The following is a 27,231-nucleotide window of genomic DNA, read 5'->3' on the forward strand; positions in this document are numbered from 1 at the left end:
GGCGCAGGGGCAGTGCACACAGTAGGTGCGCAGCTAGCGGGGAGCCCCCGAGCGCGCGCGCGCGGGCCCTGCAGCCGCGGGGGGATCCGGCCCCTGGATTCCAGGATTTGCAGTTCTCAGCCTTCATTCAACCTGCCCCATTGTTAGTTCAAAGCCTGGCTGGGAGGGACTTGGAGTCTCCGCTCCTCGCTCACCTTCAATTTAAAACTCTCCACCAATAAGAAGGTCCTAGGAAAGCTGGCAGCCCCGGGTGCGCAGGGATTTTTCTGGGCTTAGTGACAACATAAACTAAAGTCATTTTCTTTTTCATGCGTGAATTTGCTCAGGAAGCTGCAAAGCGAGCGGCCGGGCGAGGAGAGCAGGGCGGTTAGTGCAGGGGGGTGGGGGTGGGGGTGGGGGGGTGCACCGTGACCTCCCAGCGCAACATCTAGGGTTTCACCTTTTCATCCCACTTAGCCGATGCCATAGAAACAACCCATTTGTATTATTCAATTCAACAGAGGCAATTACAATGTCACAGCAAAGCACCATGGGCGAGGAGAAACTTTATCCTGAAAGCAATCCTGGACTCTCAAAAAAAGAGAGAGAGAGAGAGAGAGAGAGAGAGAAAGCCACCAGAGTAGTCCCTTGAATTTCTTCATGCCAGGGTACCAAGAAAAATCCAATTTGGAAAAAAGACATATAAGGTTCCTTGGCTCCAAAGAAAGAAAACTTCCTAAGTGGTTTTTTTTTTTTAACATGTCCGTAGGACATGTCCATAAGAAATTAAACAGGTAACTCCTCTCCTACCCCCAAATTGCTTCTCGCTTTGCTTACAAATAGATGGTTTTTAGAGGTGTGTTTTGCTGGCCATCTCCATGGTGAACAGGAAGGCCAAAAAGAGAATAAGACACACACACACACACACACACCCCAAGACGACCCCGCACACAACCACGGAGGTTACCCACTCCAAGCCTCCCGTCTTGTCTTTCTTATCCCTGAAAAACCACAGATGCGCGCCTTAAAATAAGCCCAGACGCAAAATTCACAGCAGGAGCACTTGTTTGTCAGAGTCTTATTTTGAAAGTGTTAATCGATGTCCACAATTTTACGAGCTTCAAAACTTTCTCTCTAGGCAATATTTCAAACCCACCGAAACCGAGGCAAATACCCACACAGCACTCCCGCTCCCCACCGCTTCTTTTTCAAATCGAGCATTGGAGATAAGAGCCCAAACCCCATCTGCTGGCCCTTCTCCCTCCCTTCGTGTGAATCATACTTAATCATGGTCTTAAGTGTTGAAGACACATGAAGATATCCATAAATCTTTTCGTGTAGCTTCTCCCTCTGAGGTGTTTTTTTTTTTTTTAACACCATCAATCAGAGAAAAATCACTAACTAAAACCAAGAAAATATTGTCACACTGCTAAGTGTTTGGGAGCCAGACAAGAACTACTTTTCCCCGCCGGTGCCTATCCCAGGGAATGATAACAAAGGGATTAGACAGTGGTAGTGCAGCCTCTCTAGGCTGCCCAAACCCTTCCATGGTTACCGAATAGTCAATAGAAAAACAAAACAAATAACACCCCCTTCCTTCACCGGTTACAAGGGAACTGGGGAAAAAATGGGACTGGGATTCACACTTCTTTGGGCAGGTCCTATAGCGTAGTACCTTTTTTGAGTGGTCTCTGGGCCACCCAAACTACAGGCGTTTTTTTAAGGACTCACCCCTTTTCCTGCTCCAGGAGTATAAGGGACTCCTGCTGGCAGCTCAATTCAAGGTTGAAATCAGACCCGCTGGAAAGCCTGGGGTTCAACCCTCCTGGCTTCCCCAGGCGGCGGCTCGGGGACCCTCCTCCGCGCAGAGTTCCCCAAGGCCCTTTACAGCAGTCCTTTGACTTAACCTCGTCTGTGCAGTAAAAGGGCCATGAAAGCACCGATTTTTCTTAAATGCCATTTACTGGTGAGAGACCTCCTTCCCCACCCCCACTCTCCTCTGGCTTCCAGAGCGATGACTCTCATTAATTATACTGGCACAGCACCGCCTGGCCTCCCTTCTAAAGAGCTGCCAGACTTCCACCCGTCACCCCTGCCCTGATCCCCAGGGCGCCCGACACTCGTGTAAAGGTGCCCGAGAGCTGGTAAGCTGACCGATGTGCTCGGAGGTGGGCCCGTGTGCTGCGTCATCAAGGGCTTCTTGGAGAACCAGAGTCTTAGGAATCTGGGTTGAAAGCTGATGTTTCTGGCGGTACAAAAAGGGGCTTTCAGTTGCAAATACAGTCGTACTGGAGACACTCCGATGTAATCAGCAAACATCTGCAAGTCACATCCATCAAGCGGGCCAAGGAGATAAATATTCTATTTCAATCGATGCACCAACAAGTCAGATAAAACCACCAAAGGGCTTAACGGGGATGGAGGAGGAGTTCTCTCTCTCTCTCTCTCTCTCTCTCTCTCTCTCTCTCTGCACATATTTCGTGAGCACTTGCATGTTCCAGACACTGCGTGATGGTAATTCCCAGCTGGAGTTCACCCGGTACCCGGTACCCGAAGTACCCGAAGCACCGAGCAGTAGCTCTCCTTCGGGCCCACCTTTACAAATAACAAAATACAAACACAAACGACATACAAATAACAGAACCGCAACCCACTCACTTGAGGGAAGCGCCCGGGGACTGGGGACTGACTCCCATCTTGCAACAGAGAGGAGAGCATCAGGGCTTCGGCCAAGCACCATCATCGTTGCTTTCCCACATTCATTCTCACTCTTGAGCCTACTCTTTTTCTCCCTGGTTTTGTCAATGTTTTGACCTTATTTTTTCCTATTATAGATGAGCTTTTCCACAGGCCGGTGGGTGGAGAGAGCGTTACCAGGGACAGCTCCATGACCTCAGCTCGTGATCCCAGGGGAAAGAGGCCTTGTGGTGGCGGTGGGGAGGGGATGGTGGTGTTGGTTTTGGGGGGGTGTTTTGTTGTTGTTTTGTTTTTTGGTTTTACCATCTGTAAATACGATTGTAGGAAAGGATCCTAATTGACCTGGTTCAGGTCACGTGTCCATCCACAGGTCAACGAAGGTGGTCAACACCAAGTAGAGTATATGTGTGGCCAGTCTCTGATTACACACCCAGCCCTACGGCCAGGAGCTGGGGCACTTGGGGTAGCAGCCCCACCCCACCAGAACTGTGTGGAGTTAGGGAGCATCTGGCCCCCATAGGAAGGAAGCTGCTCTTCCCAAATGAAGGTAACAGTGGAGTCTGGGAGATAAAAAGAGCAAGGGTCCCCAACAGTGCCACCTCCTGAACTTGCCACCAAAGAAAGCCCTGAACACCTTTGCATAGATTTCTATGCATATGACAGAGATTTATATAAAAAAAGAGAGAGAGAGAGAGAGAAAATTCCTGTGTGCGTTTGGAAGAACTGGGTGGGGGGTGCAGCGTAAATGCCACCAATCTTTCTGTCCCCAGCTGCAGACACATTCATCCCCGCAAGTAAGCCACTGTTACCCTCAGCTGGAAACGTCCAGAAAGGAACATAGGCAGGACGGCTGATCTTGGGAAGAGTTCCCAAAAGTAGAAGAGTATGATGTATGGATCAAACCCTATGTATGGATCCCCCCAGTTTCAACAATTATTAATATTTTGATCATCTTTTATCTATTCAGGAATGTGGGGAAATTCACTGAAGTACTTTGCTTCATAAATTAACACATTCTGGCAGTGCTGTGCCCTCGGTTAACGGAAGGAACGCACGCCTGCAAAATAGCTAAATGAGACCACAGATGAAGCTCTCAGCAAAATGCCTCGCGCCAAACGAGCGCTCAGAGTTGTCGGGTGCTGTTTTAGGGGTGCCTGGCTGTCTCAGTTGCTGGAGCATGCAACTCTTGATCTTGGGATTGTGAGCTCGAGCACCCCGTTACAGGGGAGAGATTACTTCGTAAATAAATTACTACTGTTAATGGTAACCTATGTAAAGCTTTTATTTTTTTTTTAAAGATTTTGTTTATTTATTCATGAGAGACACAGAGAGAGAGGCAGAGACACAGGCAGAGGGAGAAGCAGGCCCCACGTGGGGAGCCGGATCCCAGGACTCCAGGATCACGCCCTGAAGGCAGATGGTCCACTGTTGAGCCCCCCAGGCGTCCCTATTTAAAGCTTTTAAACGCTAGCAAAGTCCACACATTGAAATGTATTTGGCCTCCAGAGGAAAACAAACGTAGGGCCAACTCCTTGCCAATAGACAGTAACATTTTTAAGTGCTCCCTCATTTTTTTAACGATTTACTTATTTGAGAGAGAGCACAAGAGCGAGAGGGGGCAGAGGAGGAGTGAGAATCCTGAAGCCGACTCCCCGCTGAGCACAGAACCCAATGTGGGGCTTGATCCCTGGACCCGGAGACCATGACCTGAGTCAAAATTAAGAGTCAGCCACTTAGGGATCCCTGGGTGGCGCAGTGGTTTAGCGCCTGCCTTTGGCCCAGGGCACGATCCTGGAGACCCAGGATCGAATCCCACGTCAGGCTCCTAGTGCATGGAGCCTGCTTCTCCCTCTGCCTATGTCTCTGCCTCTCTCTCTCTCTCTCTCTCTCTCTCTTTCTGTGTGACTATCATAAGTAAATAAAAATTTAAAAAAAAAAGAGTCAGCCACTTAACTGAGCCACCCAGGTGCCCAAAGTGCTCCAATTTTAAATGGCCGGTTCAAATTTTCTCTAGAACAAGCCTATACAATTGTTTGCCCTTTCTATATGGAAATATCAAAAATATTACAAGCAGGGGCGCCTGGTCAGCTCAGCCAGTGGAACATGTGGCTCTCGATCTCAGGGTTGTGGGTTCGAGATCTCTACTCTGGGTGTAGAGATTGCTTATAAGTAAAAATCTTAAAGTGCATCTTGTAACAAATATATATACAAGATCCTGGAATTCGGAACTCCAGGCTTCCTACTTTGATACCGTCTAGGTGAAGTCCTTCAATTCAACTAAGATTTTCTTAAACCCCAGTTATACGTCTTAAGAGACATTCAGTTCCCACCAAGGAATGAATACTTTTTTTAATTCAAGTTTCTATTTTTTAGCAATCTCTACACCCAAAGCGGGGCTCACTCTCACAACCCCAACATCAAGAGTCTCACGCTCTTCCCAAAGAGCTAGCCCGGCGCCCCAGAACGAGTACTTTTTAAAAGGCAGAAATCACGCTAATTAAAGTGAACTTCTGGGGATCCCCGGGGGGCTCAGCGGTTTAGCGCCTGCCTTTGGCCCAGGGTGTGATCCTGGGGACCCGGGATCGAGTCCCACGTTGGGCTCCCTGCATGGAGCCTGCTTCTCCTTCTGCCTGTGTCTCTGCCTCTCTCTCTCTCTCTCTGTCTCTCATTAATAAATTAAATCTTAAAAAAAAATAGAAATAAAATTTTTTTTTTCCCATTTTCTATTTTTCTCCAACTGGTTTGTTTTCTCCCGGTGGTTGAGGGGCAGGGAGTAAAGGCAACAGTAGTGTCAGAGAAAGACAGAGCCCCCTTTCCTTTCTCCTAAGAGCTTCACAACCCAGCTCAGTGAGTCTTGTTTCCAGAAAGACCTCCCACAGAGGTAGTATCTACAACTTTCAAGAGGTCAGAGCCTGCTGGGCAGGACCAACGCGACTCAAAGACTTTCCCGGGCCCAGGAAATAGTACTGAAACTTTGAGATTACATTTTTTCATGATGGAATATACTGGGTTCCTCCTCCCACACTACCATTAAAAATTCCTGCAGGGGCTGCCCTGGTAGCTCAGCGGTTTAGCGCCATCTTCAGCCCAGGGCCTGATCCTGAAGACCGGGGATCGAGTCCCACATGGGGCTCCCTGTATGGAGCCTGCTTCTCCCTCTGCCTGTGTCTCTGCCTCTTTCTCTGTCTCTCATGAATAAATAAATAAAATCTAAATATATAAATAAATAAATAAATAAATAAATAAATAAATAAATAAATAAATAAATAAAAATAAAAATTCCTGCAGAATCCCAAAATATCACTGAAAGAAAAATGGATCTTCACAGCCTACCCAGTTGCGGCCCAGTCGTCTCCTGGAGCAATCATTGCATCATTGCTGTAGACGTTGAACAGAAGCTCAGGCAAAGGAGCAAATTGTATTGTGAAGAGGAAAAATAAAAGTGCTAAGCCAGAGCGCAATCTCTGAAGCTTTGAAAGCTGAGGACGGGGAAGGCGATTTATACCATAAGGAAAATTCTCCTGTTCCTGTACAATTTGGGATCCTAATGGCGTATACCCGCTCTGTATTACTAACACCTGTTTTTTTAACCAGAAGACAAATGTTTAGGTTTTTCCACACAAACATAGTAAAAGGAAAATTTTCATTTTAAAAGCCATATGTTGGGCAGCCCGGGTGGCTCAGCAGTTTAGCACCTGCCTTTGGCCCAGGGCGTGATCCCAGGGTCCCAGGATCGAGTCCCACATCGGGCTCCCTGCGTGGAGCCTGCTTCTCCCTCTGCCTGTGTCTTTGCCTCTCTCTCTCTGTGTCTTTCATGAATAAGTAAAATTTTAAAAAATTAAAATAAATAAATAAACGTTATATGTTAGTTTTGTTTCATTTAAGTGTTTATGCTAAATATGTATTTAAGGGCTTGATTTGCCCAAAATAACTATCATTTTCAAATCTGACACGTTTTAAAGTTGTTCTTTCAGACCACTAAAGGCAAATGAATCTTCACAGTGTAGGATCATGAGATGTATAGAGGAAAAGGAGACTGGGAAAATAGGTCCAAAAAAGGAAAGAAGAAAGAAAGAAAGAAAGAAAGAAAGAAAGAAAGAAAGAAAGAAAGAAAGAAAGAAAGGAAAGGAAAGAAGGAAGGAAGGAAGGAAGGAAGGAAGGAAGGAAGGAAGAAAGAAAGAAAGAAAGAAAGAAAGAAAGAAAGAAAGAAAGAAAGAAAGAAAGAAAGAAAGAAAGAAAGAAAATAGGTCCTGGTCAAAATGAATAGGCAACACAGGAATGGTTCACTTCTTTTTTTTTTTTTTTTAGATTTTTTTTTTTTAAGATTATATTTATTTATTCATGAAAGACACAGAGAGAGGCAGAGACACAGGCAGAGGGAGAAGCAGGCTCCATGCAGGGAGCCTGATGTGAGACGCGATCCTGGGACCCCAGAGTCACACCCTGGGCCCAAGGCAGACACTCAACCACTGAGCCACCCAGGCGTCCCTAAGATTTTCTTTTTTTTTTAAAGTAATCTCTACACCCAGTGTGGGGCTGGAACTTACACCTCTGCGATCAAGTCACATGTCTACCAACTGAGTCAGCCAGGTGCCCCCCGTCTACTTCATTCTTTATTTCATTCCTTAATTTAACAAATATTCGGGGAGTTCCCAACAAACAAGAAACTGGACTAAATGCTGTGGAGAAAGCAGAAATGCTCCAATATTTAATAAGGTATGATTTGAGTTGCAGGATCCATTCTACTTTGGAAGAGAGAGGACAGAGAAATAATTATAATGTGGCAAATGCTAAAACAGATCTGCGTTCAGTGTTTGTGGAAGAACAGAAGAGGGCACTAATTTCTCAATTTCACTGCCCAAGTGCTAAAGCTATGTTTTGATAACCAAAACAAAACAGAAAATAGAAGTAATTATCCCCTTACCTCAATTTTTAAAAAACTCTACTTCTCTCTGAATTATATGCCCTCACTTTAGTTATGGAAATCTTTTCATCAGGCCTCTTCAAAAGAGTGCTAGAAAATGAGATCCGCAGTGATTTTTCAGTAACCCATATACTTTTGCACTGCAGGCCAGTACATGTATTCAAATATATTTAGAAAAATTTAACAGCAACAAAAAATAACATTTATCATTGCTATGTGCAATGCCCTCCAATATATTTTTTTCTGTTCTGTTTTTCTTAGCCCAACATAGGACTCGAACTCAGGACCCCAAGATCAAGAGTTGCACATTCTACCACTGAGCCAGCCAGACGCCCCTGTTCTGTTCTTTTTTCTTTCTTTTTTAATAGATCATGGCAACTCAAGAAATTGATTTCACATCTCACTGATGCTTCATAGCCTACAGTCAAAAAACACTGCTCCAGCATGTCCTTTAAAAAGCAAAGAAATAGGGCAGCCTGGTGGCTCAGCAGTTTAGCTCTGCCTTCGCCCCAGGGCGTGATCCTGGAGTCCCACTTCGGGCTCCCTGCATGGAGCCTGCTTCTCCCTCTGCCTGTGTCTCTGCCTCTCTCTCTCTCTCTCTCTCTCTGTCTCTCATGAATAAATAAAATCTTTAAAAAAATAAATTAAAAAATAAAAAGCAAAGTAATAGTGCTCAGAACAGAAACAAGTATGGTCAGCAGGACCCCACGTGCACCTTCTGCCCTGCAAACCAACAGATCTCCAAGCCACATGGGATTAAATCTCTGGGAGAAAAAAAAAGGGTTGTGATTGCTCAACCCTTTGACCGTGAAGCCACATCAACCAAACAGGCTACTAAGTTGTCCAGCCCTCAAAGGGTGGATCCTCCTCCTAATGGAAGATCCTTTGAAGAGGCTATGGAAGATAAGGAAAAACCTTCTGTAGAGAAGAACTGGAGCATCCAAGGCTGACCAAGAATTTCACACGCTGCAGGCCTGGGTGTCACATTATCCCTGTCCGCCTGAAGAAGACACATGCTCGCAACTACTGACATCCTATTTTCCCTCCATATCATGGATTGGGTGCATTGACATTTGGCCTTACGCTACCAGGTCATGAAGAATTAATCTGGACCTGACCAAAAGGAATTCGGATCACTCAGAGATCCCAAACTAGGGCATGGGATTAATTTCTAGATGAACACCGCCTTCTTTCCTGAAAAACACTGACCATAGAATCATATCTTAATCCAATTCCACTTCATCATAGTTTACAAAACTATCTAGCTAATTAATAGCATCTTCCCCTGTTTTCTGTCATTGATATCATCTTTTCTATTTTAATATTTGATATCTTGAGGCAATTTGAATGGAAGTTAAAAGAATCTGTGGAAGATGTGAGACCTTACTGAAAATTAATGCTGTTTCATTAGAAAATGTTGGGGAATCTACTTTATGTTTCACCAGCAGTCAGGAAGCAGCAATAAAGTTCTCATGCTGTATTACTGAGTCTAACAGGAGTCAACTGGGGACGCCTCAGGGCTCAGCGGCTGAGCGTCTGCCGTTGGCTCAGGTCGTGACCCCAGGATCCCAGCATTGAGTCCCCCCCCCCCCCCCCCCCCCCCCCCCCCCGCATAGCGCGCCCCGCAGGAAGTCTGCTTCCCCGTCTGCCTGTGTCGCTGCCTCTCTCGCTGGGTGCCTCATGAATAAATAAAATCTTTTTTAAAAAATTAAAATAAAATAACAGGAGTCAACTACTTGGACCTCATGATACTTTTGTCGGCATCACAGATCATCAAGAAAACCTTCTACAGGGGGATCCCTGGGTGGCTCAGTGGTTTGGCGCCAGCCTTTGGCCCAGGGCGCAATCCTGGAGTTCCCGGGATCGAGTCCCGCGTCGGGCTCCCGGCATGGAGCCTGATTCTCCCTCTGCCTGTGTCTCTGCCTCTCTTTCTCTATCTATCATAAATGAATAAACAAAAAAAAAAATAATAATAATAAAGAAAACCTTCTACAGACATCATGGATGTTAGGGGATGATCACTGCGGTTATGCAAGAAGCTTGTACGTAGTGTTAGGATGATTTTAGCAGCAAGTATATGTACAGATCAGATCCTCAAACCAACTCAAACTGGCTTTATAAACAAAGAAATTTACCATGTCACACGAGGAATTAGGCAAGATATCTGAAAGATTGGCTACTTCAGGAACTCAGCAATGTCTTAGGTTATATCCCTACTCTTTGTGTCTTGGGTGCTGTCACTCTCAGCATGTTGCTTCTTGTCCTTATAATTATTCTCATGTTTCTGTCCAGAGGGTTATCCCCTTCATCTAACAACAGGTAGAAATTAGCCGTTCTTTATTTTTTTAAAAATGTTTATTTATTTATGATAGTCACACACAGAGAGAGAGAGGCAGAGACACAGGCAGAGGGAGAAGCAGGCTCCATGCACCGGGAACCCGACGTGGGATTTGATCCAGGGTCTCCAGGATCGCGCCCTGGGCCAAAGGCAGGCGCCAAACCGCTGCACCACCCAGGGATCCCCCCGTTCTTTATTTATTACTAGAAATGAGACCTTCTCATGTACTCATGTAGCTTTTCCCCAAATTCACCAGCAGTTAGAAACCAGATAGGGGAAAAGAGTAGCCTCAGACATGATGTATAAAGAGTTATTTTATTATAAGTAATCAAAACTGGAAGAATAAACAGATATTCTCTTTCAACCAAAATTAAATTTGGCTGCCCCAAATAACTAAAGTAACAGTATCCAATAGTTAAACTCTCTCTTCAAATATTAACACTACAGGAATACAACCTTTATCCTGGTAACATTATAGAGTATGTCGTTTTTCCCAAGGCATAGTAAGCACAGATTGCTTAAATTATTCTGATATTACATTTAAAACAATCATGTCTTAAATATTTAAATACCGTTAGAGTAGCAACTTCAATTATTTGGAGAAATTTCCATTTCAACTCAATGAAAACGTATTTTGCTCTTTTCTGGGTGGGTCACCTCCAGACCTCTTGGAATATTTCATCCTTTTCTACGGAAGTGTATGCGATTCATAAGTTCTCTGAACTTCAGTATTAAGGAGTAGTTATTTATGTTGTCTTTCCATGCTTCATAAATCCTTCTAAATTTGTCATAGTAACTTTCTTTTTTCAAATTGAAATCTGACCCGATTTTTTTAAAATAACTGTCTTTTTTCCATATTTCTCTCCAGGAGCCTTTGAATTTTTCCAAATAACTTTCTTCAGATTCTTCCTTCCATATTCCTTCTCCTTTTCTTAAGGCTGTTAATTCGGCTTTAAGTAATTTTTTGTGAATTGTCCAATAGATTTTAGAATCGTAATCTAGCCCTTTAACAAGAACAGTTTTGCCAAGGCCTCTTCTCAAAATTTCTTCATTCAGACTCACACTAAAATATCTACCCTTGAATAAAAAAAATAACACAATCCAATTACTTAAGAAAACTGCTACTACACCCATAACATCTTCTTAACTTCAGAATTTATATTATTTACAAGCAGTTATATTAAACCATTCAGAGGAGTTCCTGGGTGGCTCAGTGTGCTGTGCCCAACTCTCGATTTTGTCTCAGGTCATGATCTCAGGGTCGTGAGATCAAGCCCTGGTCGGATTCCATACTCAGTGCAGAGTCTGTGGGAGATACTCTCTTCCCGCACTTGCTGCCCTCCCCAACACACACACATTCTCTCAAACATAAATAGATATATAAAATCTTTAAGAAAAAGTCATTCAGCAACTTTTCCTCCAGAGAAAAGCCAAAAAACATAAAGCAAAAGAATCCCCAAGACTTTAAAAACACATAATGTTAAACCCAAGATTTTCATTACTAGAAGAGATCCTTGTTCAAAGTTAATTGCCTCTTTTTTTTTTTTTTTTTTTGAGATTTTATTTATTTATTTGAGAGAAAGAGAAAAGAGAGCAGGGGAGGGGGGCAGAGGGAGAAGCTGCCTCCCCGCTGAGCAGACCTGAGGCAGGGCTCATCCCAGGCCCCTGTCACCGGAGCCCCCCTGAGTTGCCTCTTTTATAACATATAGTTCTCCACAGACTCACGGGCCTTCTAACCCAAAGAGGCTAATAAAGTATAAAAAGTGTTTTAGTTTGTTTGCAGTTTGGAGAGGGAAAGGAGCACACAATATAGGCAAAACCACAGAAGGCCAGAGACAACCCGAGAAGTATACAAATGCAAAATGAACTGAATCACCACTGAATTATTTTTTTTAAATTATATTTATTTATTCATGAGAGACACACACACACACAGAGAGAGAGAGAGAGAGGCACAGACACAGGCAGAGGGAGGAGCAGGCTCCATTCCATGCAGGGAGCCTAATGTGGGACTGGATCCTGGGTCTCCAGGACCACACCCGGGACTGTAACTGGCGCTAAGCCACTGAGCCATCCGGGCGGCCCCATCACTGAATTATTATATTAGGTTCAGAATTCCAGTGTGTAGGAAGGTGCTGGTATGTAAATACACTTTTAAAAACCTTCCCACAAAATAACATTAAAAATAGTCCTAGACCTTGACTCTTCATCCTTCAGGAAATTTCCTTCATCTCACTTCCTAATAAAACCAGAAAAATGGGATTTTTCCTACTAATTTACAGGATGAAGGTGACTCTGCTGGGGTCCCTGGGTGGCTCAGTGGTTGAGCATCTGCCTTCGGCTTAGGGCGTGACCCCGGAGTCCCTGGATGGAGTCCCACGTCGGGCTCCCTGCATGGAGCCTGCTTCTCCTTCTGCCTGTCTCTGCCTGTCTCTGCCTCTCTCTCTCTCATAATTAAATAAATAAACAAACAAATAAATAAATAAATGACTCTGCTGCAGCACCTGGTTGGTTCAGTCAGTGGAGCTAAGACTCTAGATCTCAGGGTTGTGGGTTTGAGCCCCGTGTTAGGTGTAGAGATTACTTAAAAATCTAGAAAATCATTTAAAAAAAAGAAATCCTGCTTAGCTATTTATATAGTCCTTGTGGCATTCTAAATTAACAAGATTAATTTTAACAAAGTATTAATAATTTAATAGCTCTGTTAGTCAAATACTTCGCAGTTAAATTCTAATAATGTGAAAACTCCAGGTTTAAAGCAGGAGACATTTTCTAAGACTTTCTGAAAGAACCAGGTAATCTTTTTTCCCTTAAATGCAGTAACTTTCAATCATAATGTGAATAAATAAATACAATTTTATTTTTTATTTATTTATTTTTTTAAAGATTTTATTTTTTTTATTCATGATAGACACACACACACACACACACACAGAGAGACAGACAGACAGACAGAGACACACAGGCAGAGGGAGAAGCAGGCTCCATGCACCGGGAGCCCGACGTGGGACTCGACGCGGGGTCCCCAGGATCGTGCCCTGGGCCAAAGGCAGGTGCTAAACTGCTGCACCACCCAGGGATCCCAATAAATATAATTTGAAAGGGCTTACCATATATTCCTCAATATTTCGAATTTTAAGAGCTCATTCACTTAAACCAAAATCAGAATAACTAAAATTCAATCTCACACTTTAGTAAAATTGAACAGATGTAAATTACCAGAGTCTGCATACCGCATAGTTGGGTCACGTAGGAAGCAATACAAGCTAAAGTATGTAAGGTGAAGTGCGAGCTCGAGAGCCAGAAAGAGCTAGGCTGCATGCAGCCTCTTCCACTTCATTACCCTGAGTCCCATCTGCAAACGGGAGTAAAAACAGTGACTCCATAGGGTGGTTTTGAGAATAAATTAAATACACTTCTGAACTTAAAATAGTTTTTAATTTTTTATTTGTATTTTTATTTATTCTTATTATTTTTTGCTTTTTAAAAAAAATTTTTTTAACGATGTTATTTGGGGCACCTGGGGGTTCAGTCAGTTAAGCAGCTGCCTTCGGCTCAGGTCATGATCTCAGGGTCCTGGGACAGAGCCCCACATCGGGCTCCCTGCTCAGCAAAAGTGGGGAGTCTGCTTCTCTCTCTATCCCTCCCCCTGCAGCACTTGCACCAGCAGGGGAAGGGGCAGAGGGAGAAGCAGAGAATATCAAGCAGACTCGCTGCTGAATGCAGAGCCCAATGCCAGGTGGATCTCAGTACCCTGAGATCATGACCTGAGCAGAAATCTGGAGTTGGATGCTTAACCTACTAAGCCACCCAGGTGCCCCAACATTTCTTTAAAATTTTTTAAGTATCTCTACACCCAAGGTGGGGCTCTAATTCATGACCCCAGGATCAAGAGTCACACGCTCCACCAACTAAACTAACCAGGCGCCCAGAGAAGATAACGTTTTTGTAAAACCTTGGCATCTTTATTTATTTATTTTTTTATTTATGATAGTCACACACAGAGAGAGAGAGAGAGGCAGAGACACAGGCAGAGGGAGAAGCAGGCTCCATGCACCAGGAGCCCGACGTGGGATTCGATCCTGGGTCTCCAGGATCGTGCCCTGGGCCAAAGGCAGGCACTAACCCGCTGCACCACCCAGGGATCCCCAACCTTTGGCATCTTTATATATTTTGTTTTACCAGCTTACTTCAAAAAAAAAAAAAAAAAAGTGATTTGTAAGTAATCTCTACACCCAACATGAGGTTTGAACTCACAACTCCAAGACTTGCATGTTCCACTGACTGAGCCAGCCAGGCACCCCTACCAGCTTACTTTCAAACGTAAGCCATTTCAACCTATCAGTGTGGATAATTCTTATTTTAAAAGAACAAAAATGTGATCTGGGCATACAGAGATTAATGAGTTTCATTAGGCTTTCTATGAATAGTTCAAAACGCTCTGAAGAATTAAAATGGTTACAATTATACAATGGAATATTCCTCAGCCATTAGAAACGACAAATACCCACCATTTGCTTCAACGTGGATGGAACTGGAGGATATTATGCTGAGTGAAGTAAGTCAATCGGAGAAGGACAAACAGTGTATGTTCTCATTCATTTGGGGAATATGAATAATAGTGAAGGGGAATATAAGGGAAGGGAGAAGAAATGTGTGGGAGATATCAGAAAGGGAGACAGAACATAAAGACTCCTAACTCTGGGAAATGAACTAGGGGTGGTGGAAGGGGAGGAGGGCGGGGGGTGGGGGTGAATGGGTGACGGGCACGGAGGGGGACACTTGACGGGATGAGCACTGGGTGTTATTCTGTATATTGGTAAATTGAACACCAATAAAAATTAATTTACTAAAAAAATAAAAATAAAAAAAAATAAAATGGTTACAATTTTAATCACCTTAACATGAGGTTATTTTTTCCTTCAGATTATTTTTGTTATATAATAATGGACTTTAAAAATAAAACTGTTCTTGGGGGATCCCTGGGTGGCTCAGCGGTTTAGCACCTGCCTTCAGCCCAGGGCATGATCCTGGAGACCCGGGATCGAGTCCCATGTCGGGCTCCCTGCATGGAGCCTGCTTCTCTCTCTCTCTGCCTGTGTCTCTGCCTCTCTCTCTCTCTCTCTCTCTCTCTCTCTCTCTCTCTGTCTCCCATGAATAAGTAAATAAAATATTAAAAATAAAAAAAATAAAAAGTAAATAAAACTGTTCTTTTTTTGTTTTTATTTATTTTTTTAATTTTTATTTATTTATGATAGTCACACAGAGAGAGAGAGAGAGAGAGAGAGGCAGAGACATAGGCAGAGGGAGAAGCAGGCTCCATGCACCGGGAGCCTGACGTGGGATTCGATCCCGGGTCTCCAGGATCGTGCCCTGGGCCAAAGGCAGGCGCTAAACCGCTGTGCCACCCAGGGATCCCATAAAATTGTTCTTAATCCTGTCATAATACTTTATTTACTTTGTACTTTCTTTTTTCAGTAATTGTCTACCAAAATTAGCATGAAGTAAGGGACACACAAGGCTCAGGACAGTGACACAGCAACAGTGATGAAGCCCCGGGGTACACGGTGGCCATGGCCAATCATAACAGTAAGAATACTCTGAGACAAAGTTTTCAGATGATGCATTACTGATCATAAACAGTATTTAAATATGCTCAACTTTAAAGTTCAAAGACTAAGCAGTATTTACTTCGGAAAACACCCTTCTTTGTGGTTTCCAGTTGACAGGGCTCACCCAACAAGCAGTTTCTAAGCACAAAGATGATATATTTTTTTAAACATTTTATTTATTTATTCATGAGCGACACAGAGAGAGAGGCACAGGGAGCCCGATGCGGGACTCGATCCCAGGGCCTCAGTGTCATGCTCTGAGCCAAAGGCTGAAGCTCAACCACTTGAGTCACCCAGGCGTCCAAACAAGGATGATGTATTATACTCATGTACATGTAAATACATCAAGATCATCCTTAAATTAGCAATGTCTAAAGTCATTAATAATTTTAAGTTTTTTCCATTTTCTTGATTTTTTGTATTTTCTGTATTTCTGTATTTACATATTAATAAGTATATATTAATATATAAGAAACAAAATTTATACATGCATGAAAAGACCTGGTTCTCTAAACATAATCACTATGACTAGCAGTGAAGACCAGAATTCAGTCCCATTATAGATTCAAGGTTCTGGTTAATGATGTTTATGTGTAAATACAAAGAATATAACGTGGCTCGTTATTTCCTCACACTACTTACCTTATTCACTAGAAGATAGCAAAAGAGTGCTGAATTCTCCTTTCCAAGAAGTTGAAACCATAGCAGTTGGGAAGGCTTCAACTCTTCCTGTAACCACAACTTCCCAGTTTCAGTGAGTTCTACTCCTGCCAGCTTAACCAGCAGAACACCACAGGGCTCTTCTAAAAAGGTTAGGTAGAAAATTGTCTGGCTTTAATACCACGTGGCAAAAGCAAATTTCAAAGTCACGTGCCCCCCACCGAAACAGCTGGATCATGTTTATGTACAAACACCCAGACTCCTCTAGATTTGTATCTGTGTTCAAGTTTTCTTTTACAGCAACTCAAGCATGTTACATATGGAATAATGTAAAAACTCCATCCCAGGAAGCTCCAGAACAAAATGGAGAACCCATTAATAATAACAACACACATATGGCAATTTACAGTGCTGTGGCACTGCGTGACCCCTGGAAGCAGGTTCCCCCTGAATAGCACCCCCGGAGTTGTGCAGTGTACAACCTGGACAAACCCAGTTGGTGCCTTTGCTGCCTGAGCACCTAAGAGTCCTCACTGTTTCAGAGAGAAGAGATTTAGATTTTTACAGCAGAACTACAACGACTGAGAAGGTAGAGGACCCAGGAAGTCTCGATCCTGCTTAGATTAAAATGGCTGACAAACATCCATCCCAGGTTCTCTCTCCTTAGGGAACTAGAGTCATTCAAATTATTTAATTCCTGTTTGATTTGTTAAAAGAACTGATCATGTTAGGCATGTTGGGGGGAAAAGAAAACCCAATCTTATTCCTTTACAGTCATATCTTGTTGGACAGAGTGAAATTCATTCATTTGAAGGTAAAAGATAAGAGCCCCTTTCTTTATAAAATTAAAATGATATGGAAAAAAATGATATGAAGAAGAACTTAAAATATAACTAAATTTATTCAACGAGTTTTACCAAGTCTCTGTCGGCTAATAATCATTTCTCTAGGGACTGTGAATAATGAGCTAAGTAGGAAAGGGTCCAAGCCCACCAGATGCTCAGCGCAGGGGGAGGAGATAAACCTAAACGCAGGATTATAGGAAAACGTGTTTAAGTACTAACTGCAGGGTGTATAAATTATTGTGGGTGCAGTAGAGAAAGAGGCTAATTCTGCTGGGGAGTCACGGAGAGCTTCCGGGAGCCAAACTCATGCCCACACAGGCCCTACCTAGAGAGCCTCCCTCATCCTTCAGGTCTCTGATCTCGGAACAGCCCATCGAGGCTTTCTCTGACCACGTACAGGCGTGGGTTCCCCGCACGCATGACTCCCGGTTATGCTCAGACTAGTACCTGTCCCTTCTCATACCTCTTTGAACAATTTTCACTCGTCTGCTGTCTATTTTCCAGTTAAGACTGTAAGCTCCAAAGAGCAGTCTTGTTGGCTTCACCCCATGCACAGCTAGCGCATGGCCCAGAACATCGCAGTTGCTCAGGATTTGTGAATACATTTGCCTGAATGAAATAGCAAACGGCTGAATAAAAAGAGGAGGCAGGAGAGAAGGAAATCTGGAGCCAAATTAAACAGTTCCTTGTATCTAAAGCCAAGAGTTCACACTCTCTCACAGACAATGGAAAGTCATTAAAACTTAAAATGACTTTTTTTGCCATTTTACAAATAACTTCTAATTAACAAATACCAAAATAGCTGTATCATTTTCTTGCACTTTACTTACTTTTCCATGAAGATATAATAGGTAAAGTAATGGGAATATGCTCAATTTCTAAACCATCTTCAGTTATTCGGCGTAATCGTCCACGTAGTTTAACATTCTTTCTTATAAATTCTACTGGAATATCTGAAGAACTTGTAAATTTTGATGTCTGTTAATTTATAAAAAAAAGGTTTATGACATGTTATTATTTTCATTTTAAAATTAAGTATGTCAAATTGTCATCTAAACATTTAACAAGAAGACATAACCACTGAAAAACTTTAATTTGGTCCTTAGTTTTATATTGATATCTTAGTACAATTTAATCAAAGTGTTTATAGGAGGGGGGGCACCTGCCTGACTTAGTTGGTAGAGCATGCAACTCTTGGTATTAGGGTTGTGGGTTAGAGTCCCACTTTGGGCATGCGGATTACTTTAAATCTTTTGAAAAAAAAAGTATGAATACTAAAATTTAGATTTAGTATTTTAAAAGACGTTGACAATTAGGATGATGGCATAAAATGTAAAAGTCTTCCCCTTACTCTCCAAAACTAATGAAGGATAGAAGAGAATAAACTAATTGTAGCATTTTTGAAAAAGATTAAGACGTTTTAGTTAACCGTGAACTCAAAATGAGTGAAGGTGCGGCAAGGCTACAAAAAAAAACACACAAATTCCTTCTCTTCTCCACTCTTCTCTGCTCCCTACCAAAGTCCAAACACCAAGCAACTGTAAGGAACAGGATCCAAGACAAGAGAGGGTGAGGAAGACACTGCTCCAAACCAAGCCCTAATGGAAAATACCACGTTTCATAAAAGACTGGGTATTGCATTTCAAAAAGACTTCCGCCAACTGGAACAAAGCTAGAATAGGGGGGAAAAGATGATAAAGAGCCTGGAAACCACATCACATGAGAAAACCAAAACTATTTTGCACAGGGGAGACAAGACTCAGAAGAAGTAGAGAGGCTCATTCAAGATCTCTTCAATTACCAAACGTCTCACCCTTTTAATTTTTATGTGTTTTCATTAAAGGACATACATAAAAAGACATAAGAGTACCTGGATGTTTGGAGTTTTAGAAATTATTAAGGAGCTGAGGGAAGAAACTGAAGTAGAACCCATGTTCCCATTCTCAAGGAATTCACAGTGGATGCGAAGAACCTTTGAAGGCAGATCCCACTGCATCTACCTTTTCCAGATCCAGTAATCCCTCAACAGCAGAAAGTTGCTGTGTTTCTGTGACCTAACAGGCACTATCTGGAAGGTGAGCTAACAATATACATAAAACCAGAATACAACTGCAGAGCAATAAAGAGGTTTAAGATAAAGTGTAAGTGCTAAAGAGTTGGGGCCGGGGCTCCTGGGTGACTCAGTCAGTTACAAATCCGACTCTTAAAAAAAAAAAACGAATCCAACTCTTGATTTCGGCTCAGATCATGATCTCAGGGTCATGGGATGGAGCCCCATGTCAGGCTCTGCACACATTGGGGAGTCTGCTTGAGATTCTCTCTCCCTCTGCCTCTCCTCCCCACTCTCTAAATAAATAAGTAAAATCTTAAAAAAAATACTGCTTCATAGGATTATTTTAAGTATTAAATGAAATTATATATATCAAGTGTTTAATACAGTGCTGAACTCAATCATCATTTTTTAAAAATATTAAAGTTGGAATTTTCTACCAGAAATTGAAAGAATATGAGAGTTTGATAAACACTGGAGGAGGAAAAAGGAGAAAAACAACAATATAAAAGAAAGCTGAAGAGGAGCTATTAGGGTGCCTTGTGGCAGGCCCGGGGTTGGTTAATGCAATATCCATTCCCAAGCCTCTCTCCCTTGTCATCAAGCACTGTAAGGGATGGAAAAGCTAAACGGCTGCTTTCCCAACTTCCTTTCCCACTACTGGTGGCTATATGATAAAAAGATGTAAGCAAAAGTCTGCTGAAGGCTTCTGGTACCTTTTGCTTTCTTGACAAAAGGAAAAGATGTGGCTGGCACCTTCCTTTTCCCTCTCCTCCTGCTCTGAACATGAATATGCTATTTGGAGATAAAGCAGCCACTCTGTGCCATGAGGACAGACATCGAGAAGCATACAGACCTAAAACTCTGTCACTGAGCCAGAGAAGCAATGCCAGCAGCACCCTGTCTCCAGAAGTCTTGTGACGTGAGAAAAAAGGTTTTTTAACTCGGTTAAGCCACTATTGTGCGGGGTTTCTCTTATTTGTAGCTAAAGTTCTCCAACTGTTACACCACAGAATTTTTGGTTCCCTAATGTTCCAAAGTTCTTTTTCTACCTCCTTAGCTTGCTCTTCTCATCAGTAGTCACTATTTTCAAAAAACATAAAATCTAAGAAAAAAAAGACACCAGAACCATAGTCTAAAATGAGTAACTTCATAACATACCAATATGATTTATATTAATCAATAAATAATTTGCATTAATAACATACCTAATATTATATGACTTAAAACAACCTATAGTTGACTTATATAATTTTTAGGGGCTAAAAAGCCAAATAATCCCTCCGCATTATTTTTACCTAAACTCTTAATCAGATCATTTCATATTTTGACAATTTTGAGACCTTCAAAGTATAAATGTCATGGAACATAGGTTGTAACATAAAGAAAAAAGTGGAATGAAAAGAACCAATGTTTCAAAAGTTCCATGCTAAAAATATATATAAGCTAAAAGCAAATGACTTACAAATCATGGAGGTGTTAAAAGAAAAAAACCCTATTATATTATTAGATATAAGGTTAAAAATGAGTTCAAGGTACTCAATAAGAAAAAGAAGATAAAAGTTCTCATACTGGAGTCAGGGGGGAAAAGCAACAGTTGGAAGACATGAAGGAAGTAATACCACGCCGTCAACGATAATATAAAAACAATATAGAGATTGGAAATGTAGGACCTTCATATACGCAGATGCAGTAAATCCATTCCAGATTGTAACATGACACTAAAATTACACCCGGTGACAAGAATCAGTCATATAAAAAATACTTATAAATCTTGAATCATCAAATGGGTTTTTCCACAATATCTATTATAAAAACAATACTGAAGCAGCAAAAAAAATATGCTAACGGAAAGCATAAATTATTTTTTTACACCATACTTCTTGCTCTATTCATTAAAAAGATCTCACAGATTGTTGCAAATCAGAGAAAGCATAAATTATTCAGTGCTACAGGACATAATTTGACTGTGATCTAAATCTAAAACCACTATACAAAACGGTTTTGAGACATTCCAACACGTCTGAAATGCAAATTTAGTGATTACGGCGTTCCAGCCAACTAAATCCTTTACAGATTCCTTTTTAAGCACGGAAAAAAAAAAAGCGATTATGGAAATACAGTCTAGGCAATCATTTTCCATAAAATCCTGTGGATGGATGTGTTACTTTTAAACCAAGATCTTAAAATAGGTTTGTTGTTCCAAAATAATATTTTAAACTTCTAATGAGAATAACACGATGATGCACTGCTTGAGAGAAAAATGGTCTTGAAACGAGAAGAGAAAAAAGAAAAAAAGAAACGAGAAGAGATTAGCTGTTGCTTGCGGATCACAGGGCCCTCGTCATGTTCTAACTTACCATCCGGATGCTTCTTAGAAGTAACATTGTTCCAGCTACGGCCATTACGGTGCTGATGTTCTTCAAAAAGAGATTGAAGGATTAATTGTCACTGGTTATTATTCATAATAGCAAAAGTACTAATTAGAAGCGGGAGGGGGAGCAGACTGACCTTCCCCCATCTGTCCAAATAAGGCACATCCGTCAACTAAAGGCCCATTTCTCTCAACAAACTTTATCTGCCCACCTACTCATTAACCTTCCCCTTTTCCTCCCAAACAAGCTGGTGTGCACAATAATTATATACGTAATATTGTATTGTTCTCCACTGACTCTTCCCTTTAAACCATGAATTCCTTAAACGCGTGAACGAGCCTACAGCAGGAATGTAAATGACGGGTAGAAAAACTTGACCATCGAAACCTCACAATCCAGGGCCTCAGATGTGTATGTGGTAAACGGTCGGGAAGGAAGAGTGTATCAATGGTTTCAAAGTGCTTCATTTAAACTGAAATAGACCTAAAAGAGTTTAATTTAAAAAGAAGAACCCTGTGGCTCCCTCAACAAGAGGGACAACCTGACAAGCTTCCCTTCAATAAACAGGACTCGGTGTGTAAGCAATGAAGCTGAAAATACACACACGGAAAGAAATGAGGATGCGAAGATTCGTCTTCGTGTTGAAGTGAAGACACTTAGATCCACCTCTGATCTTGCCCCAAACATCAGGGAACATAAAACAAGGCAGTGTGGGACGCCTGGGGGGCTCAGTGGTTGAGCATCTGCTCAGGGCGTGACCCCGGGGTCCTGGGATTGAGTCCCACATCCGGCTCCCGCATGGAGCCTGCTTCTCCCTCTGCCTGTGTCTGTGTGTCTCCTGAATAAATAAAATCTTTAGGGGATCCCGGGGGGATCCCTGGGTGGCGCAGCGGTTTGGCGCCTGCCTTTGGCCCAGGGCGTGATCCTGGAGACCCGGGATCGAATCCCACGTCGGGCTCCCGGTGCATGGAGCCTGCTTCTCCCTCTGCCTGTGTCTCTGCCTCTCTCTCTCTCTCTCTGTGACTATCATAAATAAATAAAAAATTAATAAAAAAAAATTAAAAAAAAAAAATCTTTAGGGGATCCCTGGGTGGCTCAGCGGTTTGGCACCTGCCTTTGGCCCAGGGTGTGGTCCTGGAGACCCGGGATGGAGTCCCATGTCAGGCTCCCTGCGTGGGGCCTGCTTCTCCCTCTGCCTGTGTCTTTGCTTCTCTCTCTGTCTCTCATGAATAAATAAATCATTTTAAAAAACAATAATAAAATATTTAAAATAAAATAAATAAGGCAGTGAAACCTTTACAATCACCAACGTATCATGTCTTGTGTTTGTTTTGTGCATTTTCCATTTGTAGAAAAACAAAGGAAGTACACCTAAGGATACATTCTGTGATCAGGGTACTTGGAGTAATAGAGCTGTGCGCCAATATATTTTATTTTGCTTTTTTAAAGATAGCAGAGGCTCCTCGCAGGGGGCCGGATGCAAGACTCGATCCCCCGGGCCCCAGGATCACACCCTGAGCTGAAGGCAGATGCTCAGCCCTGAGCCACCCAGGGGTCCCTCCAGGTGCTCATTTAAATAGTTTCCTCTCTCAATCTATTGAAGTCATTTTTTTTTTTTTTTTACTTGAAATAACTCCTGTGCCAACGTCTGCCTCCCTGGAAGAAGAGAGGCCTAGTCACTCAGCGAGTGTCCCTATCTTCCAGGACCGCCACCACCGACTGCAGCGCTTCCCACGTGGAAGGCAGGAGCCTGGGGACCCGAGCTGAGCTGAAGGGCAGGGGCCGGGGTGCTGGCCGGGCCGCGGGGTGCACCCCCAAGCAGGTGCCCCCCGTCTCACGACAAGTTCCGGAACTGATCCTCCCCCCCGCGGTCTCTCCACCTGCCCCCAGGACACCCGGTTTTGCTGATTTCCCCGCCGCCCTCCGGGATTCTCCAGGGGAGACTCCTGGGCCCAGGCCTCGGCCCAGGTCACCCCGGGCCTCACCCGCTCCCCAAGGGCCACGGGGGCTCGTTCCTGAAGGGCCACGGCCAGTTCCCGCGGCCCAGGTGACATCTACATCGTCCCTTAGGGTCCCTCACCTGTGCGCAGGGCCCTGAGGACCGGCCCCACGCCCCACGGACCCCGAGGCCCCGCTGAAGCCGCTCGGACCACCAGGGACCCAGGGGCGGCCCCATCGCCCGAGCCGCCCGGGCCTTCGGGGTCACCGACGGCCAGTCCCGTCCTCCCCGCCGCCGCACCCGCTCGGGGCACCAGGCCCACAGGCCCGCGGCCTCCCTCCAGCGGGCCCCGAGGGCTGGGGGACACCTGGGCTGCGCCGGGGCTCCGGGAGCCCCCCTCCCCCGCCGGGCCCGTCTCGGGGTGTCCCCCTCCCCCACCAGGTCCGTCTCGGGGCGCCCCCTCCCCCACCAGATCCATCTCGGGGCGCTCCCTCCCCCCGCCGGGCCCGTCTCGGGGCGCCCCCTCCCCCACCAGGTCCATCTCGGGGCGCTCCCTCCCCCCCGCCGGGCCCGTCTCGGGGCGCCCCCTCCCCCACCAGGTCCATCTCGGGGCGCCCCCTCCCCCACCGGGTCCATCTCGGGGCGCCCCCTCCCCCCGCCGGGTCCGTCTCGGGGCGCTCCCTCCCCCCGCCGGGCCCGTCTCGGGGCGCCCCTCCCCCCGCCGGGCCCGTCTCGGGGCGCCCCTCCCCCCGCCGGGCCCGTCTCGGGGCGCCCCCTCCCCCACCAGGTCCATCTCGGGGCGCTCCCTCCCCCCGCCGGGTCCATCTCGGGGCGCTCCCTCCCCCCGCCGGGCCCGTCTCGGGGCGCCCCTCCCCCCGCCGGGCCCGTCTCGCGGCGCCCCCTCCCCCCGCCGGGCCCGTCTCGGGGCGCCCCCTCCCCCACCAGGTCCATCTCGGGGCGCCCCCTCCCCCACCAGGTCCATCTCGGGGCGCCCCCTCCCCCCGCCGGGTCCGTCTCGGGGCGCTCCCTCCCCCCGCCGGGCCCGTCTCGGGGCGCCCCTCCCCCCGCCGGGCCCGTCTCGGGGCGCCCCCTCCCTCCCCGCCCCCTCACGCGCGGCGAGCCCAGCCCAGCCCGGCCGCGCTGCAGCCCCTGGGCCCGCCCGCCCCCCTGCGCCCACCGCGCGTCCTGCCGGCGGCCTGCGGTACCCGGACGAGGCGCAGGTGGTCGTCCGCCCACTGCGAGACCCGCGCCACCACGTTGGGCGCCGCTCCGTCCGGGTCCCCAGGCCGCGAGGCGGCGGCCACAGCCGGGCCCGCCATGTTCCCGGCGGGCGGCGCGCGGGCGGGGCCTCGCGGGGCGGGGCGGGGCTCAGAGGAGGAGGGGCGGGGCTCCTGGGGTGGGGGCGGGGCTCCGGAGACGGGGGCGGGGCTCCAGGGGAGGCGGGGCGGGGCTCCCGGGGGTCGGCGGGGGGTGGGGATCCTTAAGTTGGGGGCGGGGCTACGGGGCAGGGGCGGGGCTCCAGGGGAGGCGGGGGCGGGGCTCCTGGGTGGTCCGCGGGGGGCGGGGCTCCTGGAGCGGGGCTCCTGGGTGGTCCGCGGGGGGGCGGGGCCCCCGGGCTCCCCGGCTGCAGGGTCCCGGTCTTGGCCGCGCGGGAGAACCCCGGCGACCTGCTCTTTGCTCCCCGCTGGCCTGAGGGCGGGGGCTGCACACCTGCGACAGCGAACCCCCATGATGCCCAGATGTCCGCCTCCCGGGGCAGGTACGGGGCGGGGCCTGGGGCCGAGCAGGTGCGGAGCGGATCATCCGGCTGCGGGCAGCGCGGCCTCGGTGCGGCTTGCACACCTGCCAGGCGCAAAGGCCGTGGGTCATCCAGTACGCCCCCCCCCCCGCTCCCCAGTACAACCAGACACAGTATCTGTGGGATGTGCCCTGAAGTTTGCACAGTCGATGCCCCCAGCAATGGGCACAGTGGCCAAGCGGTGGGAGAGCCGGGTGTCCTCGGGCAGAGGGATGGATACCAGGTGCGTACCTGGGCTGTGACCCCGCGCAGGAAGGACGACGAACACCTACCGTCTACTTCCATGTGGTTGGAACTGGAGGGTGTTATGCTGAGTGAAATAGGTCCGTGGGAGAAAGTCATATGGTCTCACTTGTAGGGGGAATATCAGAAATAGTGACAGGGACCTTAAGGGAAGGAGGGGAAACTGAGGAGGAAAAATTAGAGAGGAAGACAAACCCATGAGAGACTCCTAACTCTGGGAAACACACAAAGGGGTAGGGGGCAATGGGGTGACTGGGTGACGGGCACTGAGGAGGGCACCCGATGGGATGAGCACTAGGGGTTATATGATGTGTTGGCAAACTGAATTTAAATTTTTTTTTAAAGTTTGCACAATTGCTTTGTAAGCCTAATACAACTGTGCTCTACATTATTGAACTGCTAATTGATTAAATTTAGAAGCTGACTATACTAATATATTAGTAGTAGTATATATTAGCATATATTTTAAGTTTTTATTTATTTATTCATGAGAGTCACAGAGAGAGGCAGAGGCACAGGCCAAGGGAAAAACAGGCTCCATGCAGGGAGCCCGATGTGGGACTTGATCCAGGACCCCGGGATCACATCCTGGGCCCAAGGCAGACACTAAACAGATGAGCCACCCAGGGCTCCCTATATTAGTATATATATATTTTTTAATTTTATTTATTTATTCATGAGAGACACAGGGAGAGAGAGAGGCAGAGACACGGGCAGAGGGAGTAGCAGGCTCCATGCCGGAAGCCCGATGTGGGACTCAATCCCGGGACTCCAGGATCACACCCTGGGCCAAAGGCAGGCGCTAAACCGCTGGGCCACCCAAGGATCCCCTATTAGTATATTTTATTTTTATTTTTTTTCCTATTAGTATATTTTAAAACATAATGTAGGGCAGCCCCGGTGGCGCAGCAGTTTAACCCCTCCTGGAGACCCAGGATCAAGTCCCACATCAGGCTCCTTGCATGGAGCCTGCTTCTCCCTCTGCTTGTGTCTCTGCCTCTGTGTGTGTGTGTGTGTGTGTGTGTGTCTCATGAATAAATAAAAAAAATCTTTTTTAAAAAATGTAGAAGCAGGACAGAGAACAGTAATGACATCATAACATTTGTGTGAAAAAATGTGTATGCGTGTGTGCACCATGAAAAGCTATGCAAAAGGCAGGCAACAGTGACTGTCCCTGGGGAGAAGGGCTGGGCCAGGAATGGTTGGGAGGTTTAACTACCTGCCAGCTTTTATAGAACATTTTGTAATAAGGGGAATGTTGTGAATCCACTTTGTTCAGTTTCATAGCTCTAGCCACATGCGGCTATTCTGCGCTCGACGTACAGCTAGTACAACTGAGCAACTGAAGTTTTATTTTTTCAGAGTAAACTTTAAGCCCAATATGGGGCTTGAACTCATGACCCCCTGGGGCTTGAACTCCCGGGATCTTCTGACTAGGCCAGCCAGGAGCCTCAGGAACTGACTCTCTAACTTTATTAATTTTAATTAATTCCAATAGTCACACGTAGCTAGTGGCAACAATATTGGGCAGTGCAAGGATATCACTGGAAATTTTTTTTTTTTTTTTTTACCTTATGCACCTATTACCTTTAGAAGTCAAGATGGGGCAGCCCGGGTGGCTCAGTGGTTTAGCACCACCTTCAGCCCGGGGTGTGATCCTGGAGACCTGGGATCCAGTTGGGCTCCCTGCATGGAGCCTGCTTCTCCCTCTGCCTGTGTCTCTGCCTCTCTCTCTCTCTCTCTCTCTCTCTCTCTGTGTGTGTGTGTGTGT

General features: G+C 45.7%; 1 protein-coding gene across 2 annotated transcripts; it reads right to left on the reverse strand.

The window, feature by feature from the left end:
* Nucleotides 1-1,886: 1,886 nt before the first annotated feature.
* On the reverse strand, nucleotides 1,887-24,758 carry CUNH3orf33 (chromosome unknown C3orf33 homolog). 2 transcript variants are annotated; one of them, XM_055321419.1, is made up of 5 exons: nucleotides 24,625-24,758; nucleotides 21,466-21,525; nucleotides 17,886-18,033; nucleotides 16,193-16,353; nucleotides 1,887-2,224 (listed from the first exon to the last, which is right to left on the reverse strand). In XM_055321419.1, exons 1-5 carry the CDS (start codon nucleotides 24,736-24,738, stop codon nucleotides 2,066-2,068), a joined length of 642 nt encoding a protein of 213 aa, XP_055177394.1. In that variant the 5' UTR covers nucleotides 24,739-24,758; the 3' UTR covers nucleotides 1,887-2,065. The 2 variants fall into 2 exon arrangements, with proteins under 2 accessions (XP_055177394.1, XP_055177393.1); XM_055321418.1 differs by lacking the exon at nucleotides 1,887-2,224 and adding an exon at nucleotides 10,240-11,015.
* Nucleotides 24,759-27,231: the final 2,473 nt, after the last annotated feature.

The sequence above is a fragment of the Nyctereutes procyonoides genome, unplaced genomic scaffold (assembly GCF_905146905.1).
Source record: "Nyctereutes procyonoides isolate TBG_1078 unplaced genomic scaffold, NYPRO_anot_genome, whole genome shotgun sequence".
Classification (NCBI taxonomy): domain Eukaryota; kingdom Metazoa; phylum Chordata; class Mammalia; order Carnivora; family Canidae; genus Nyctereutes; species Nyctereutes procyonoides.